The 16,133-nt window shown below is 40.4% G+C and overlaps 1 protein-coding gene across 1 annotated transcript; it reads right to left on the bottom strand.

Moving 5' to 3' along the window:
- Positions 1 to 3,631: 3,631 nt before the first annotated feature.
- Positions 3,632 to 4,126, bottom strand: LOC122277005. The gene has a single exon (XM_043086888.1). It carries the CDS (start codon positions 4,124 to 4,126, stop codon positions 3,632 to 3,634), a length of 495 nt encoding a protein of 164 aa, XP_042942822.1.
- Positions 4,127 to 16,133: the final 12,007 nt, after the last annotated feature.

Raw genomic sequence — 16,133 nt, 5'->3', positions numbered from 1 at the left:
CAAGATATGGAGCCTATGGTGACACTAGAGATGAACAGAAATTGCTAGTGGAATGCACTCTTGAGGAAGTTAAAAATGCTGTTTTTGAGATGCAACCCTTGAGCTCCCCTGGCCCAGATGGGTTCTCTGCTGGTTTCTATCAAGATAACTGGGCTGTAGTTGGAGACAAGGTGTTCTCAACAGTGAAGGATTTTTTCTCAACCAGGTCAGGAATAGGTGAGGTAAATGATACTTACATTGTTTTAATTCCCAAGAAGAAGTGGCCTGACTTAGTTACTGAGTACAGGCCTATAAGCCTCTGTAATGTTCTTTATAAAATTGTTGCCAAGGTTTTAGCAAACAGGTTAAAAGCCTTCCTGCCATCCATCATTTCACCAGCACAAAGTGCTTTTGTACCAGGGTGTTTGATTTCAGATAATATCATAGTGGCATATGAGGCCATGCACTCAATGTAGTACAGGATGAGAAGCAAGAAAGAAGGGTATATGGCCTTGAAACTAGACATGAGCAAGGCCTATGACAGAAAGGCCTATGACAGAATAGAGTGGGCCTTTTTGGAAGCTGTCATGAAAAAGATGGGATTTGCAGAAGCATGGACTAAGCTTATCATGGAGTGTGTAACTTCAGTGAGGTACTCTCTTCTCATCAATGGAGAACCTCAAGAAACCTTCCTCCCAACCAGAGGGCTGAGGCAAGGGGATCCCCTTTCCCCTTACCTCTTTATCCTGTGCTCTGAAGTTCTTGGTGGAATGCTTGATAAGGCTAAAGAGAAAGGCTTAGTAACTGGGTTCCCCTTTGCCAGGGGCTCTCTTTTGGTTAACCACCTCTTTTTTGCAGATGATAGCCTGCTTTTCTGTAGAGCTAATGCACTGGAATGGAGTAGATTACTCAAGATACTCACCTCATATGAAAATGCATCTGGCTAGAGGTTAAACATGGACAAGACAACAATTTTCTTCAGCAAGAACACCAGTACACTCAACAAAGAAACCATCCTAACTGCAGCTCAAGTGAAGGAAGCAAAGGCTTTTGAGAAGTACTTAGGCCTTCCCTCGTATGTAGGAAGGCATAAACTAGCTGCTTTCAAGCCCATATTGGACTCTATTAGAAACAGGATCCAGAACTGGAAGGTGAAGTTCATATCTCAGGCAGGGAAAGAAGTTCTTCTAAAGTCTATTGTCCAAGCCATCCCAACTTACTGCATGAGCATTTTTAAGCTCCCAAAGGCCATTCTCAAGAACATCAACAAGCTAATGCAACACTTCTGGTGGGGAAGTAGAGATGACAAAGTCAAAACTCAATGGATTCCTTGGAAGAAGCTTAGACAGAAAAAAAGTGCAGGGGGGCTAGGGTATAGGGACTTTAATCATTTCAATATAGCCCTCCTAGTAAAGCAGGGATGGAGAATCATCCAGCAACCCCACTCCCTTGTAGCCAGAGTTCTAAAAGCAAAGTACTTTTCAAGAATTGACTTCATGAGCAGGAAGCTGGGTAGTAATGCCTCATACCTATGGAAGAGCTTCATGGAGGCTAAACCAGTCTTGGAAAAAGGCCTATTTTGGAGAATAGGAAATGGGGACTCAGTATACATAGGGAGAGATAAGTGGATACCCCAACCCACTTCATATCGAGTTCAATCCCCTCTAAGTGATAGGCACTCAAGATGGCAAGTATGTGAATTGATTGATAAGCAAGAGAAGACATGGAACAGGTCCTTATTGAGGGAGGTCTTCTTAGAGGAAGAAGCTATTGTTATTAGCAAGATCCCTATAAGCCTGAGCAAGAGCCCTGACCAACTAATCTGGAGACTCACAAAGAATGGACTATTCATAGTTAAAAGTGCTTATCATCTTCTAGGGAAGATGGAGGTGTGTCAAAGGGGCAAGCATCTAACAGTTTGAGGAGCAATGATTTCTGGCACAGGCTTTGGAAGTTAAATGTGCCAAATGCCACCAAAATGTTGCTTTGGAGAGCCTCTCATGAGTCACTGCCCACAAACCAGAACCTAAACAAAAGAAGGATAAGGGAGTCTGCCCTATGCCCCATATGCACCAGAGATTCAAAATCGACTACACATGCCTTATGGACGGGTCCCTCAGCTCAAGATGCATGGGGTGTCAGCTTGAGAAAACTACAAAAAGAGAGAGTGGTCGAGTCTCAATTCTCAAACATAGTATGCCACATGTTTTTAGTATTGGATGAAAATGACATGTCAACCTTTGCTTCCATAGCTCACCAACTATGGAAGAGAAGGAACCTATATGTATTCGAAGGTAAGTTTGAAGCCCCTGAGACAGTGGTGAAAACTGCCACTCAGATAGCACTAGAGTACAAGGAAGCAAACAACATCCAGGTGAGTAAGGACAAACCAGTAGCATCATCTGTTCAAAGCTGGTCAGCCCCTTCTCTGCACATGTTTAAGGCCAATTGGGATGCTTCAATAGACAAAGTACAGTGCAAAGTTGGAATAGGGGTGGTGATTAGAGACTGGAATGGTCATGTGGTTGCTACCTTCCCTTTGTTAGCTGAATCCATTGCTGCCTTAAAAGCTGTCATCCTATGCAACCAGCTGAACATGCAGGATATAATTTTAGAGGATGACTCTCTTAGTGTGGTTCAACAGATCAAGGGTGAAGAGATGAACTGGAGCTGCGCAGGAATGATCATTCAAGATACCAGATCCTTGCTTAAGAAAATGAAAAACTGGTCTGTGATGCATGTATCTAGGATTTTTAACAGTTTGCCCATTGTTTAGCTAAGGATGTACTTAAACTCTCTAAGGAGAGCATTAGTTTGGAGGGAGTCCCTCCTTGTATCCAACATTTGCTAATCTAAATGAATTCCATTTAAAAAAAAAAAAAATCGTAATTTTGTAATTTTTTTGAGTTTGGATGAAATTTTTGAAAATTTCAAGTTAAAATTACATTTAAGTAGTTTTGAAATTTTAAAGGGATTTATATAATTTTTGTAACTTTAAATATGTCATTTTTCTAAATCTTCTTATTTTTAATAATTTATTGACTCTTTATTTTTTTTTATTTGTTTAAGACACGACATTCTGTGATAAGTTAGAAAAATCATGTTTATCCAAAACCCTAAGCTTTAAACTTGTACAATTCTTCAAAGTTTAATATAGTGATAACTACTAATTTAGTGGAAAATACAAGGCTGATTACACAAGGCAGCCATGGTGGAAAATTCAAGAAGCCAAATTTTTTCTATTCAACAAATCCAAGGAGCCAAATTAGGGTTTCAACTAATTTTGTCTCAACTGTGCAAGTCCATCAAAAACCCCCACATGACTTCCCTTCGATTTATGGTATAGTTTTCTATCCCTTAAATTTAGAAAATGTTATGTTGTGAAGCTGAGACAGAGTTGTGTTGAATTAAACAGATTTTCTATATATATTGATTGTGTCGATTGTGGTAGACTTAGAAGAAGTGAAGTCTAATTGAGATTGAAAGGGAGTTGTAGGTGAAGTGTGGATATTGTGAAGTAGGGGGTTCTGTTGGTTTGTTGTGTGTGGAATTTTAACGGGCCATGGGTTTAGTATGTTTCTTTGGTGTTGTTTTGTTGTATATATATATATGTATATATTTATAGGAAACATGCTTCATTAATCAATAAAACTTACAAAGTACTTGAATCACTCCAAAGAATATTAGAAATTACATCAGGGTATGCACCCCACCATAGACTAATATTCTGCACACTTAAACCAAACTTGACAAGTGAATGTGCTACTTCATTGCAGCTTCTATTAACATGTTGCACTTCACAAGTACCAAACTGTGTCATCAATTCCTTAGCCTCTCTAATAACATTGTCAAAAGTATCCTTCAAAGATCCTTTCTTATTGAATTCTTTAACAACCAACAATGAGTCACTTTCTATCACAAGATTATGAATTCCAAGATGAATGCAGAACTGTAGTCCTCGAAGAATAGCTAAAGCCTCAACTTCTACAACAATCATGACAGAAAGTTCCTTCTTTGCAGCAGACATAATCACCTCTCCCTTAGAGTCTCTAACAATAGCTCCTATGCCAGCCATAGAACCATTTGAAGAAAAGGCTCCATCTACATTAAGTTTAAAAACTCTAGAAGGTGGGATTCCCATCTGCATTGTTGTCTAATAGCTTAAACAAGTTTACTCTTGAGTTTCTTATATGACTTTTGTATTGCTAAAGCATTTCCAACAATAGCTTCAATATTCACTACCTTTTCCTCGAACATCTTCATGTTTCTTCTATACCAGCAGCTCCAACATATTAGGAAAAACAATTCAAGCATTTCTGGCCCCTTATTCTGTTGCAGCCTCTGAACTACATCAAGAAAAGTTTCATGTTCTCTTATAACTACCAGTGAAGGGAAATAAAGAGACCATACTTCTTTTATGGAAGGGCAGGAACAAAGTGCATGTAGTGTATTTTCCCTTTCTGCATTACAAAATTCACATCCTTCCTTTGCTAACACCTTCTTTTTCTGGAGATTGGACCTTGTTGGTAGAATCCCTTTGGCAGCTTTCCAAGCAAAAATTCTCACATTTGAAGGAAGTTTCATATTCCATATAGACTTCCATATTCTTCTCAACAAAATAGCATTAGAGGATTCCCCATTCTGTCTGTTAGAACTTAAAGTTTTAAACATCCTATAAGCACTTTTGACAGTATAAATACCATTTGCTTCTTTATTCCAATAGATTAGATCCTCCCTATCTTGACTAAGCACAATCTTTAAAATTTGAAGAGCTATATCTGGTGTAAAAAGAGAATTAATCTTTCCCACATCCCACACTCTCTGATTAGCAACAAATAATGATTCCACAGTAGCATCCTCTTCTCTAAACACTTTTGCATTCCCACTAATAGAGGACCTGTTTTGCTGTCCTGCAATATTTTTAAAACTAGGAACCCATGAATCTTTCCATATCCTTACATTTTGTCCCGATCCAATTCTCCACTGACATCCCTCTTGCAGTTTATGCTTTGTTCCCCAAATACCTCTTCATACATAAGAGGGGTTATAACCCAATGTAGCATCTAAAAAATGTGATTTGGGAAAGTATCAAGCTTTGAAGACCTTGTGTAGTAAGGATTCAATATTCTGCATAATCCTCCAACCATTTTTTGCCAGAAGAGCATCATTAAACACTCTCAAGTCTTTAAATCCCATACCCCCATTATGTTTAGTATCACACATCTTAGCCCAGCTCATCCAGTGTATTTTGTGCTCTTCCTTCCTTTGACTCTACCAGAATTTTGCCATCAATTGCTCAAGCTCATAACACAAAGAGGAAGGTAATTTAAAACAGCTCATAGCATAGGTTGGAATTGACAATGCCACAACCTTTATTAATATTTCTTTCCCTCCAGCTGAGAGCATCTTCTCTTTCCATACTCTGCTCTCCCAACCAATGGTGGCAGCTGTGACATCCCGTTTTTATGTGTATTTTCACTGAATGAGTATTTTAATTTAATTAAAATATTAGTTCTTTTATTTTAAATTATTATATTTTAATTAGATTTATTTAGTTGTAATATTTTTTTTGTGGAGCTTTCTTAATATTAATTATCGTTTTGATTTTAAATTGCTGTATAATTTATTTTAGTTTGTTTTTTGATTTAAAATTATGTTGTTGTTTTTTATTAGTTATTTATTATATTTTAGCTTGATGTAGTGTTTAAATGATTTTAATCGTTTTATAGCTTTTAAAATTATTTTCGTTGGATCAATTTCTTGACTCAAGATGTGAGAACTGGATCTCACTTTCTTTCTCTCCTTTTTCTTTTCTCCTCTTTTTCTTTTTCTCTTTTTCTTTTTTTCTCTCTCTCTCTTCTGTCTCCCTCGTGCACGTCCAGCCATGCCGTGTTCTCTCCAACCGTTCGGTCCAAGCTTCTAGCCGGCGCCACCTCCAGCCGCCGTGACCCACCTCCACCCATGGTGTTTCACCACCACCATCTTGTTCCTCTCATCACCATGACCTTCCCCAAGAAATTTCATGGTCAACGGAGTTGTGTATAGCTCTCACTCTCCCTCGGCCTCTTTTCCTCAAAGTTGGCCGATCTCCACCGTGCGCCGCCACCCACGGCCGACTCTCACTTCCAATAGTTTCATAAACCCCTCTAGGCCATTCTCTATCAATTTCAAGTCTTGGTTTGTCCCCGTTCAAAAATGGGTATTTTACAACCCAAGGCCATAGTGTATTTACACTGTTACGTTACTTTTTCTCCGCCGTTTGCAACGTCGTGATCCTTCGAAAATTATCTTATAGCGCTGTAACTAATTTCCAAACTCTATTTTAGATTTAAATATATTATTGCTTTTTCAATAAATTCATTGACTGGTTGGTTAATTCTGGATAAGTCCGAGGAGTCGGGGGTCGGATGGATTGAGGACGGAGTTGCTTGTTATTGTTGATCTTGTTACTTATTGGATGGCTTGTGTCTTGAGGTGTGCATTGTATGGTGCATTCATGTGCATTTATTAAATTGAGAAAAACTGGTTTTATTTGTGTAAATGGGTTTTCGAGTGCATGTGTATCACGACCCCAAGTCGGGATGGGGTATTATCTCGGTGGAGCTCCTCTGGTCACTCGGGAGTAGATAATACTGAGTGACATCCGCTGGGTTGTCGCTGGATGGTAACGCTGTCGTGTTAACTCCGTGGTTCATAGGCTGGCGGGGACTAGAGGATGGCTTGGTCTAGGTACGCGCTGGGCACGAGACTGGGCATCGCTCGTTTAGGTGTCACATGCGTGGTCGTTACCTGCGGTGTGGCATAGGAGCCAGAGTGTGCGGATGATCCCTAGGGGAGATCATGATGCATGCGATAATTGGAACGGGTTTTGGATATTGGATACGGGTCATTTTCTGGGAAAATGGTGGTGTTCTTGATTTGGGTCATTCTCTGGGATATTGGCAAGGATTTGTTTAAAGGATATTTTTTGGGCCAAAATGAGATTTTGGCGTGCGTGAAAAACTAAGATTTTATGGGATAAGTGCATTTGGCATTCTTTCATGCATATTGTTGAGTATAATATGTTTTTATCTTGTGACATCTGGATCTTTACTTACCTGCGGCACTATTTTAGTACCGTAGATTTTGATGTAGATGTCGAGGAGGAGGAGGAGGCTGAGCCCGAGGAGGCGGCTCCGCCAGAGTTTTGATTTGGAGTTGTATGCCTTGTAGTTTGGTTTTGAAATGATATTTGAGGCTTGTAATATTTTATTATGTATGTTTTAATCGGGTTTGTATTAAAAAAAAGTTATGGTACTTAGTTATAAGACTTTTGTTATCCACTACGTGTTTTTATTTGCACACTTGTTGCATGTACACACACTTGGCACTTGGCGATAGGGTGGTGACCCGTGTTGTCATCATCTCGACGTCTCGATTTCCACGTGTCCTTACGTGGGATTTGGGGGTGTCACAACAGCCCCAAATATTTCTCAAACTGCCGGCTGTTCTGCACTCCCCAAAGCTCCAAGATATCATTCCTTGTTTCAGGGATCACATTTGTACTGAAAATAATGCTTGTTTTACCTCTATTTATCATTTGACCTGAAGCAAGCTCATAACAGTGCAATAGATGTTGAATCCTTTGGTTTTCATACACATTTGCCTTACAGAATAAAATACTATCATCAGCAAATAGCAAATGTGATAGTCTAGGAGCACCTCTGCCGATTCTTACAGGAGTGATCTCATCACTCACTTCAACCTTCTGGAGTAAAGATATTAAACCTTCAGTGCAAAGAAGGAACAAATAGGGGGATAAGGGATCCCCTTGTCGAAGCCCGCTTGAAGGAATTATAGGTCCTTTAGGCTCACCATTAATCAAAATTGAGAAAGAAACAGTTTTTACACACATCATCACAAGAGCAATCCATCTAGTATTAAAGCCCATTCTAGACATTACATTCTCAATAAAAGACCATTCCACTCTATCATAAGCTTTCCTCATATCCAACTTAATGGATATATAACCCTCTTTTCCTTTTCTCTTTGTCTCAAGTAATGCATCACTTCATAGGCTATAAGTATATTATCAGAAATAATTCGACTAGGGACAAAAGCACATTGGTAGACATAACCACATCAAGCACTTGTTTAAGCCTATTTGCTAGAACTTTAGATATTAACTTGTACACCACATTGCAAAGGCTAATAGGCCTAAATTCAGAAATCATCTCAGGCTTGCACTTTTTTGGTATCAAGGTTATAAAAGTATGATTAAGAGATGAAGGAATTGTACCAGTTCTGAGGGCCTGTAGGACAGCAGAAGTCACTTCATTGCCTGCAATATGCCAATATTGTTGGAAAAATAGTGGCGGCATACCATCAGGTCCTGGTGACTTGGTAGGATGCATCTGGTTTAAGGCTGCTTTGACTTCCTCACTTGTAAAATCCTTTAATAGCTCCACATTCATTTCCTCAGTTACTCTTCCACTCAGACCTTCCAAGAAATCCAGCTCCTCATTCAGATTGCTATTTTGTTGCTCAGATTGAAACAAGGATTGGAAATAAGAAAGAATTAGTTGATTCCTTTCCTCATCATACTGCCAAATCCCATCTCATTTTTCAGGCCTATGATCTAGTTTTTACTTTTTCTCTGTGATGCTCTATAATGAAAAAACTTAGAATTACTGTCACCACCTTTGAGCCACAAAGCTTTGGCTATTTGGTTCAAAAGAATCTCTTCCCTTTCTAACCAAGCCTGAAGTTGATTCTGAGCCTTCATCGTTTCTTCTCATGATATACTACTTGGTTCAGCTAACTGTAATCTTTGAAGTGACTCTTGAGCCCTTTTGATTTGTTGTTTCACATGCCCAAACTTCTGTTTATTCCATGCCTCCAGGCCCCTACTGCAGATGCTCAATCTGTCAATAATAGAACCAATAGGCCTATTTTCAGTAGCCCCTTGCCAACATCCTGAAATAACATCACCACATTCATCATCCTTCACCCACATTGCCTCAAATCTAAAGAGCTTTTGCTTATATCCATTAGAAGTAGTGCTTGGTACAAGTATGATAGGCAAATGATCAGAAGATGCAGCAACACCATGCACAACTCGAGAAAGGGAAAAGCATGATGTCCAGCTGGGATTAACAACAATCATCTAGTACACTTCTAAAAGCTTGCATCAACCTTTCTGGGCATGGTCTTCCTCCCATCTTTTCTTGTTGACTTAGTACTTCATTAAAGTCCCCACATACCAACCATGGTATATTTCCATCCTCCCTCAATGTTTAAGTAAGCTCCAAGTTTCCTCTCTTTTCTCAGTTTCTGGATGTCCATACAAACCAATAAATTTCCACTCCATTCCTCTATTAGCATCACTAATTTTTGCATCAATATGAAAGAAAGAGAAACTCTTTATAGATAAATTTATCTCATTCCTCCATAATAATGCCAACCCACCTCTCCTCCCTTCACTAGCCATTGCAAAACAGCAATCAAACCCAACTCTCACATGAATTAACTATTTCACAAACTACAAAACAATCCCCTCACTTCACAAAGCTTAGATATTGGGAATGTTGTTGGTGTTGAAACTTGAAAGACCATTTGTATGTTGATATTAGTGGCTAAACAGATATTTCTACGTTGAATGTATTGTATGAATGAAGCCTGCACAACTTAGTGATTGTGTTTAAGTTTGTGTGTAAATGATAGGGATAGATTTTATATATTGAATGTGTTGGTTTCAATAAACTATGAGGAAGTGATATATTGATTGGGAACTTGTTATGGATTGTGTGTTTGTATTGGATGGTAACTTGGGAATATATGTATGTATTAACAAGAGGCTTGTAAATTGAGTATAGTGTTTGTGAAGGTTGGGTAGATTGAATTTTATGCATATTGGATGTAATATGGAGTTTAAATGACTATTTGGGTGTGTAATGGATTGTGTAGAGCTCAAGTGTGAAATGGATAGAATATGTATGTTCATGTTGGATTAATATGTTTTATGAATTTAAGTTGTGTATATGAAAGATTAAAGTGACATATGATTCTGGTTTTGTGGAATATATTTATGAAATATATTTAGGTTTCTTTTCCTATTTCATCATGTTTGCATATGGAAGTCGTCATTTTCAAAATAGTTTGGTTATAATATAAATAGGTTGATATGCAAGCAATGGTTGGAGTATGTTTGGATTCAAAAACTGATGGTGCAGTTTAGATAGTTGGAAAAAAATGTATAAAGCCAGAAAGTCTGTAGTGTTTCATAAGGATCTGTTGATATAAAACATGGTCGATTTTATATGGCTTCTCATCATGGACTTGTATGTTTTATGTCAAAAAAAAAAAAAAAAATACTAGAGTGATTTCATGCACTCCAAGTCTTGTTCAATGACTCCTAAGTATATTTTAGAAACACATGGCAATGATCACAACAAATATGTGGGCTGTTATAGTTAAATGATTATTTTTGGGGGGGGGGGGGGGGGGTTCTTTGCATGAGGATGTTTTTAATCACCAGTTGGACTTGGGGTAGATTTATAAAGTCATGATAATGTCCCTGATTCTCTATGGGTATCAGCCTTCGATTGATTTGTTGTAGTGTCCTAGTACTATAGAAATTCTAATATGAGGCTAATAGAGTTTATGATATTTTCTCAAGTACTTTTCAGCCCTTAATATGTGTAGATGAAGAGGCTATGTGGTGAGCTTTTGGGAAGATGAATTTGAGCTTGTCTCAGTGGTATGGAATTCTTTTAAGCTATGTGTGTATAGAGCCAAAAATATGTATACATGTAGTTAGGTTCAAATATATGTTATGAACATTGTTGTATGCATGTAGGCTTCCATCCTGTACTTCTCACTTTGCAAACATTGATATATTTCCATGTCCTTGATTGACTGGGACATATTGGAAAGAAGCTAATTTTGTGTTATATAATTATGTTATGTTAATTTTTTTCTCATGGTAATTTTCACGTGCATGTTTTTTCCAATATTTTAGACACAAGAATGGCCTAACAGGAAAAACTTCTAATTATTTCTAACAGTTGTAGCAACAATCATGTGGAAAAAATATTGTCTATTCTTTCGAGGATAATTGACAATTAGTGATGGTAAGAATTTGTGGGAAAAGTTTTAAAAACATGTATTTTCTATAGATAGTTTTTGCGAAAAAAAAACAAAAAATTTCCTTTTGGGATGACCTTTTGAGAAAATAGATAATTTGCACTACAAAAATACTATTTCATGTAGGTATTGTTCATGGGAAAAGGTAGCCTTTGTGGGAAAAAGGTGCAGCCCACCTTTACTGAAGGTTGAGTTTTTTGAAACTAGTTATTTCCACACAAAATTTTCATCACTTAAACCATAAACCACCGGTACTATATTCATGGTAAAATTTATTATTTCTCACGAGGAAAGCCAAAATTATGGTTTATATGCCACGAGCTCATAAGGCTTTCTCTGCTGTTTTTATAGTCAGTGTTGAGGATGTGTCCCACCACTACTTGCGCAACCATTCACTTGCAAATTGTAAGAAAACTCTAGTGGTGCACTTGAGAATACTTCGATATTTAAATCAATACAATATCTTTTGAAAGTATATAATTCAAGTTATCTTCATTCTTGGGAGTTACTTGGTATATATATAGAGGAAATCTATTGGACTAGATCATCCTTGTACGAGATCATTATCCTGTGATGCTTATCCTGCGGTGAGTTTATCCTTGCATAACTGAAATACATACGTGCATGGAACTTGTCTCTTCCCGAATAAGGTGGCATGTGGTGTGTTGGACTCTGTTGGGTTTTGGACTCTTTATAATCTCCTTGGGCCTTTAGAGTGCCGTTCATATTCGGCTTTCAATACCGAATGGGTCTTTGAACTAAAATAGTCCCTCCAGATACTTTGCTAATTCCCTTCGCCTCGAGGTGTGGGGAATTAATATTGACAAATTTTGCAATCACATAAGTGGCGTGAGCCTTGTCATGGGCTCCACTTTTCCATTTCAGGCCCTTTTCTTTCTTTCTTCCTTCTTCTTCTTCTCTCTCTGTTTTTTTTTTAATTTTTTTAATTTTTTAATGCAGCTTTTATCCTATTCGTGGACCATTAAGCACTTCGCTGGCTCTTTACATTTCTCCTTTTGCACTGTTTCAGTTTTTTAGAGACTGAAAAGCTTTCATGATTTATTGTTGACCTGGTGAAAAGATGGGTTTTCGTGTGATGGTTACTCTCTTGTTCCATTGTCAGACCATGATGTTTTTAGCTGCTGTCGTTCCATATTTTCCCCTCTTTAAATACCCTTCTATCAATCTCTTTTGTTCACTTCTTTGCTCATTTTCCCTTTTTGTCCCTTTCGTGTTTCGTTCTTGTTTTTGTTTACTTGCCCCTTTTGCTTTCTTCATTCCCTCGTCATTTTTCAATTCAATTTCTATGGTTGAATGCGGTGATAGCTCTATACAACCTTTTCAAGTCCCGAAGGGCACAACCTTCGACGGGTATGGGTGGCATTCAGCCTTCAAAAAGAAGCCTCTTACAGTGATTCAGGATGAATTTCACATCCCTGAGGGGGAGGTGATGGAGATTCCCCCATCTGGGTGTTACAACGATGAGGGTTTTGCAGGTAAGGTTACTTTGACCAGGTCCCTGCTGTCCCATGTGTTGAGACTCTCCTTTTGTCAGCTCCTTCACGACATCTTGGATTTACTTGATCTGGCGCCTACTCAACTCCATTCCTTTGCATTTAGGGCTTACCTTTGCTTCTGCATCATTTTTTGCATGTTCCTGGAGCTTCTTGGAGATCTTTACCCTGACCTGATTGCCCGGGAGTTCTTGGCTCTCTACAATGTGAAGCTAGCCACCAAGGGCAATGTCACCAGCTTTCGCAAGAAAGATAAAAGGCAGACTTTGGCCCGATTTCAAACTCCACATTCTAATGCCAAAATGTGGACAAACAAGTTTTTCTATATCACTGGCCAAGGTTGGGAGTTTCCTAGCCTTAAAGTACTTTAAAGAGATTTTCCTGTCAGAGTGATCTGGCACCCCTTCCTGACGAGAAGATTCTGTGGGCAACCATGGAACCTTTGTCACTTTGGGAATTGGCCTGAATTGAAATTGTTCGCTCCTAGGCCGCGGCTCATCCTGACAATCTTTGGATTGATTTCTTGCTGGTGCCCACTCATATCGATCAGTTTTTGATGTCCCCCAATCGTTCCCATGTTTAGGGGCATTCATTCTTGATTTCAGACATCGTCCCTCCTCATAGATTAGGGAAACCCTCAGAGAAAAGTAAGAAGGATGGTTCAACCATCCAAGAAAAGAGGGAGAAAAAGAAACGGTCTGAGAAGAAGGAAGTGAAGAAAAGAGGGAAAAAAGAAGTAAGAAAGGGAATGAAGATAAAAGTCAGAGGAAAAGAGCTCTCTCTGAAGACTTCTCTCCCTCTTTGCCTCAACAAAAGAAAATCCTGGTGCCCTCGAAGGGCGGCCAGGTCCAAATGATTGTGCAGCCAGCCACTGCTGCACTTCCAATACTAGAACTGGAGGAAACTTTGGTGCCTTCGGGGGGCTACCAAGTCCAACTGCCTACTCCGCTGGCCGCTGTTGTGCTTCCCGTACCACCTCTAATGGAAACTCCATCGCCCTCGGGGGGCAACCAGGTCCAAATGCCTACCCCACCAGTTACTGCCACACACTTTACACCTTGCAGCTCTTCTGCGTGGCCACTTTCTTCTGGCTTGAGAGACGCTGCAGGTTTGGCTAGCATGGCCTTCTTTGATTTGGCCACTACCTTACAGCTTGATCCCCCCCACCCGGCACGCCCACTGGTGTCCAACCCTGTATTTGAATTTCCTGTTTTAGAAGGTCCAGTGAGGAAGGGTGAGTTGGATGCTAAAGTTGCGGCTAACCTTAACTTGGACTCAGTCACGAGTGTAGGGGTTCATCCATCTATGGCAGAGGATCTTGTTCCTTCCTTGATAGGGGATGTTCGTGAGGAGACAGCAGGTACTCTTCCCACCCTTGGGACGGATGGAGCTATCTTCAGTATTGAAGACTTGGGTGTTAAGGTTGCAGATCAGGGCAACGTAGCTGGGCGCACATCCCTTCGCCACGAGGACATCCATGCTGAGGTGGGAGCAAAACAACCCACTCTAGAGACCCCGCCAATCACTGTCTCTGGGGGAAGTACTGATTCATTGGTTGGTAGTGGCAAAGGCCTTTCTCTTCCTCCCCTCTATGCCCCATCCTTCAGTGGAGATACCGACTCCCTCCTTGAAGAGGAATTGGGCAGCTTGTTGGCTGAAGATGCCCGTCTAATTGAGGCCGACTTGGCCTACACCAAGTTTCCCCTTCCACCTCTACACCTTGGAGGTCCGCCAAAAGAAATGGCAAATTTGACACTGAGGCTTGCAAAGGCTTCCTCACCCAGGGATGTTCCTAAACCTGGGGAGATTTTTGGTAGCAATGTTAGTGGCAGTGCCTCCTCTTCTTCTACCAATGCCCAAGCTAAAGCCACTCTGCCCAGATGGCTAGCCGTCTATAGAACTGGTTTTTTAAGGTGTCTTTTCATCATGTGACTTGCTTTCTTTCTTTCCTATCTTTTCATCATGTGACTTGCTTTCTTTCTTTCCTACACTTTTTCATAGTTTCTTTCTTGAGTGTTTTCTTTTTTCACAGGGCATTAATGACTTGGCCGCGTGGATTATGGCTGATTGTGCCCGCCCAGAGGAGGAGGTCAGGGAATGACGAAAGCTGTGCTATGTCGCCAAGTTGCTTTCAAGAAGTGTTGGTTGAAAGGGTTGAGTTGGGAGCTTTGACCGAGAAGAAGAAGAAGTTAGAGATATTACTGGAGCAGTCATAGAGTTACTCCCACACATTGGAGATGCGTGAGGGCCTTGAGCTTCGCAATGTCGTTCACCTTGCTTAAGAGGCAAAGATCAAAGATGACTTTGCCCCGAGGCTTCTTGAGTCAGAAAGGGACTCTACAAGGTCCCAATTCTCTAACGCTTGGCAAGGCTTCGAGTCTGAATTGGCCTACCTTAATTATAAGCTTCTTGCCCACAATGGGGAGTTAGACTCGACCCGTGAAGAAATGGCCCGTTCATAGGAACTCAATCGTGGGTTGGCTTAGTAGCTGATGACCTCCCTGGAGAAAATCCACCATATCGCCCTTGAACTTTCTGAGGCTTGTTCGGGAGAAGGGGGGGGGGGGGCTTGGCAGAACTCCAAAAATGCCATTAGCAATATAAGGACAATTGCAAAGACGCAAACGAGGAGCTTAGGAAGACAAATTTGGATTTCCTCACCAAGGACCAACAACTGACCAAGAAGAAGGATGAGCTAGTTGTTGCTCAAGAGGAGATTGAACGCCTCCATGGCTAGTTAGCCTTCATCCTTGCTACCAGTGATCGCGCCTTTGCTTATGGCTATGGCGCTGGCATCCTGAGGCTCAGGTCCTGCAAGGTGATCGACCCTGCTATAGACCTCGAGGCTTTAGATCGAGGATTGTTTTCTCTTGAGGAATCTGCCTGTCGTCGAGCTAACACCTTTGGGCAGGAAGAGATGCCAGATGCCTTCATAGGCATACCTCCGCTACCACCGCCCGATGATGAATATCTGTCAATTTTGCTGTTGCACATTTTTCACTCTTGGTCTTCTGTTTTTGTTTGGATTGCTTGTCTTTTGCCTTGTGGTCTCCTAAGCCACTGGGGTTTGTGAGAGGTATTTAGGGGTGTCATGGTCTTATGACATTTGCACCCCTTTGTAAGACACCGCAAGCCACTAAGGTTTGTCATAGATGTTTTTAAGGGTGTCATGGTCTGATGACCTACACGTCCTTTTGCATGGCACCGCAAGCTACTAAGGCTTTTCATAGGTGTTTAGGGGTGGAGTGGTCTAATTACCTCCACGCCCTTTTACATGGCACCGCAAGCTACTTAGGCTTGTCATAGATGTTTAGGGGTGGCGTGGTCTAATGACCTCCACGCCCTTTTACATGGGACCGTAAGCTGTTAAGGCTTGTCATAGGTATTTAAGGGTAGCGTGATCTGATGACCCCCGTGCCCTTTTACATGACACGACAAGTTACTATGGCTTGTCATAGGTGTTTAGAGGTGGCGTGGTCTGATGACCATCGTGCCCTTTTACATGGCACCGCAAGC

Source organism: Carya illinoinensis, chromosome 9 (assembly GCF_018687715.1).
Source record: "Carya illinoinensis cultivar Pawnee chromosome 9, C.illinoinensisPawnee_v1, whole genome shotgun sequence".
NCBI lineage: Eukaryota > Viridiplantae > Streptophyta > Magnoliopsida > Fagales > Juglandaceae > Carya > Carya illinoinensis.
Note: the sequence above shows the minus strand (reverse complement) of the source record. Positions and strands in the feature narration are given on the sequence as shown.

What these genes read in the sequence shown, in the direction of transcription:
- LOC122277005 (XM_043086888.1), bottom strand. Translation starts at nt 4,126, where the DNA reads ATGCAGATGGGAATCCCACCTTCTAGAGTTTTTAAACTTAATGTAGAT.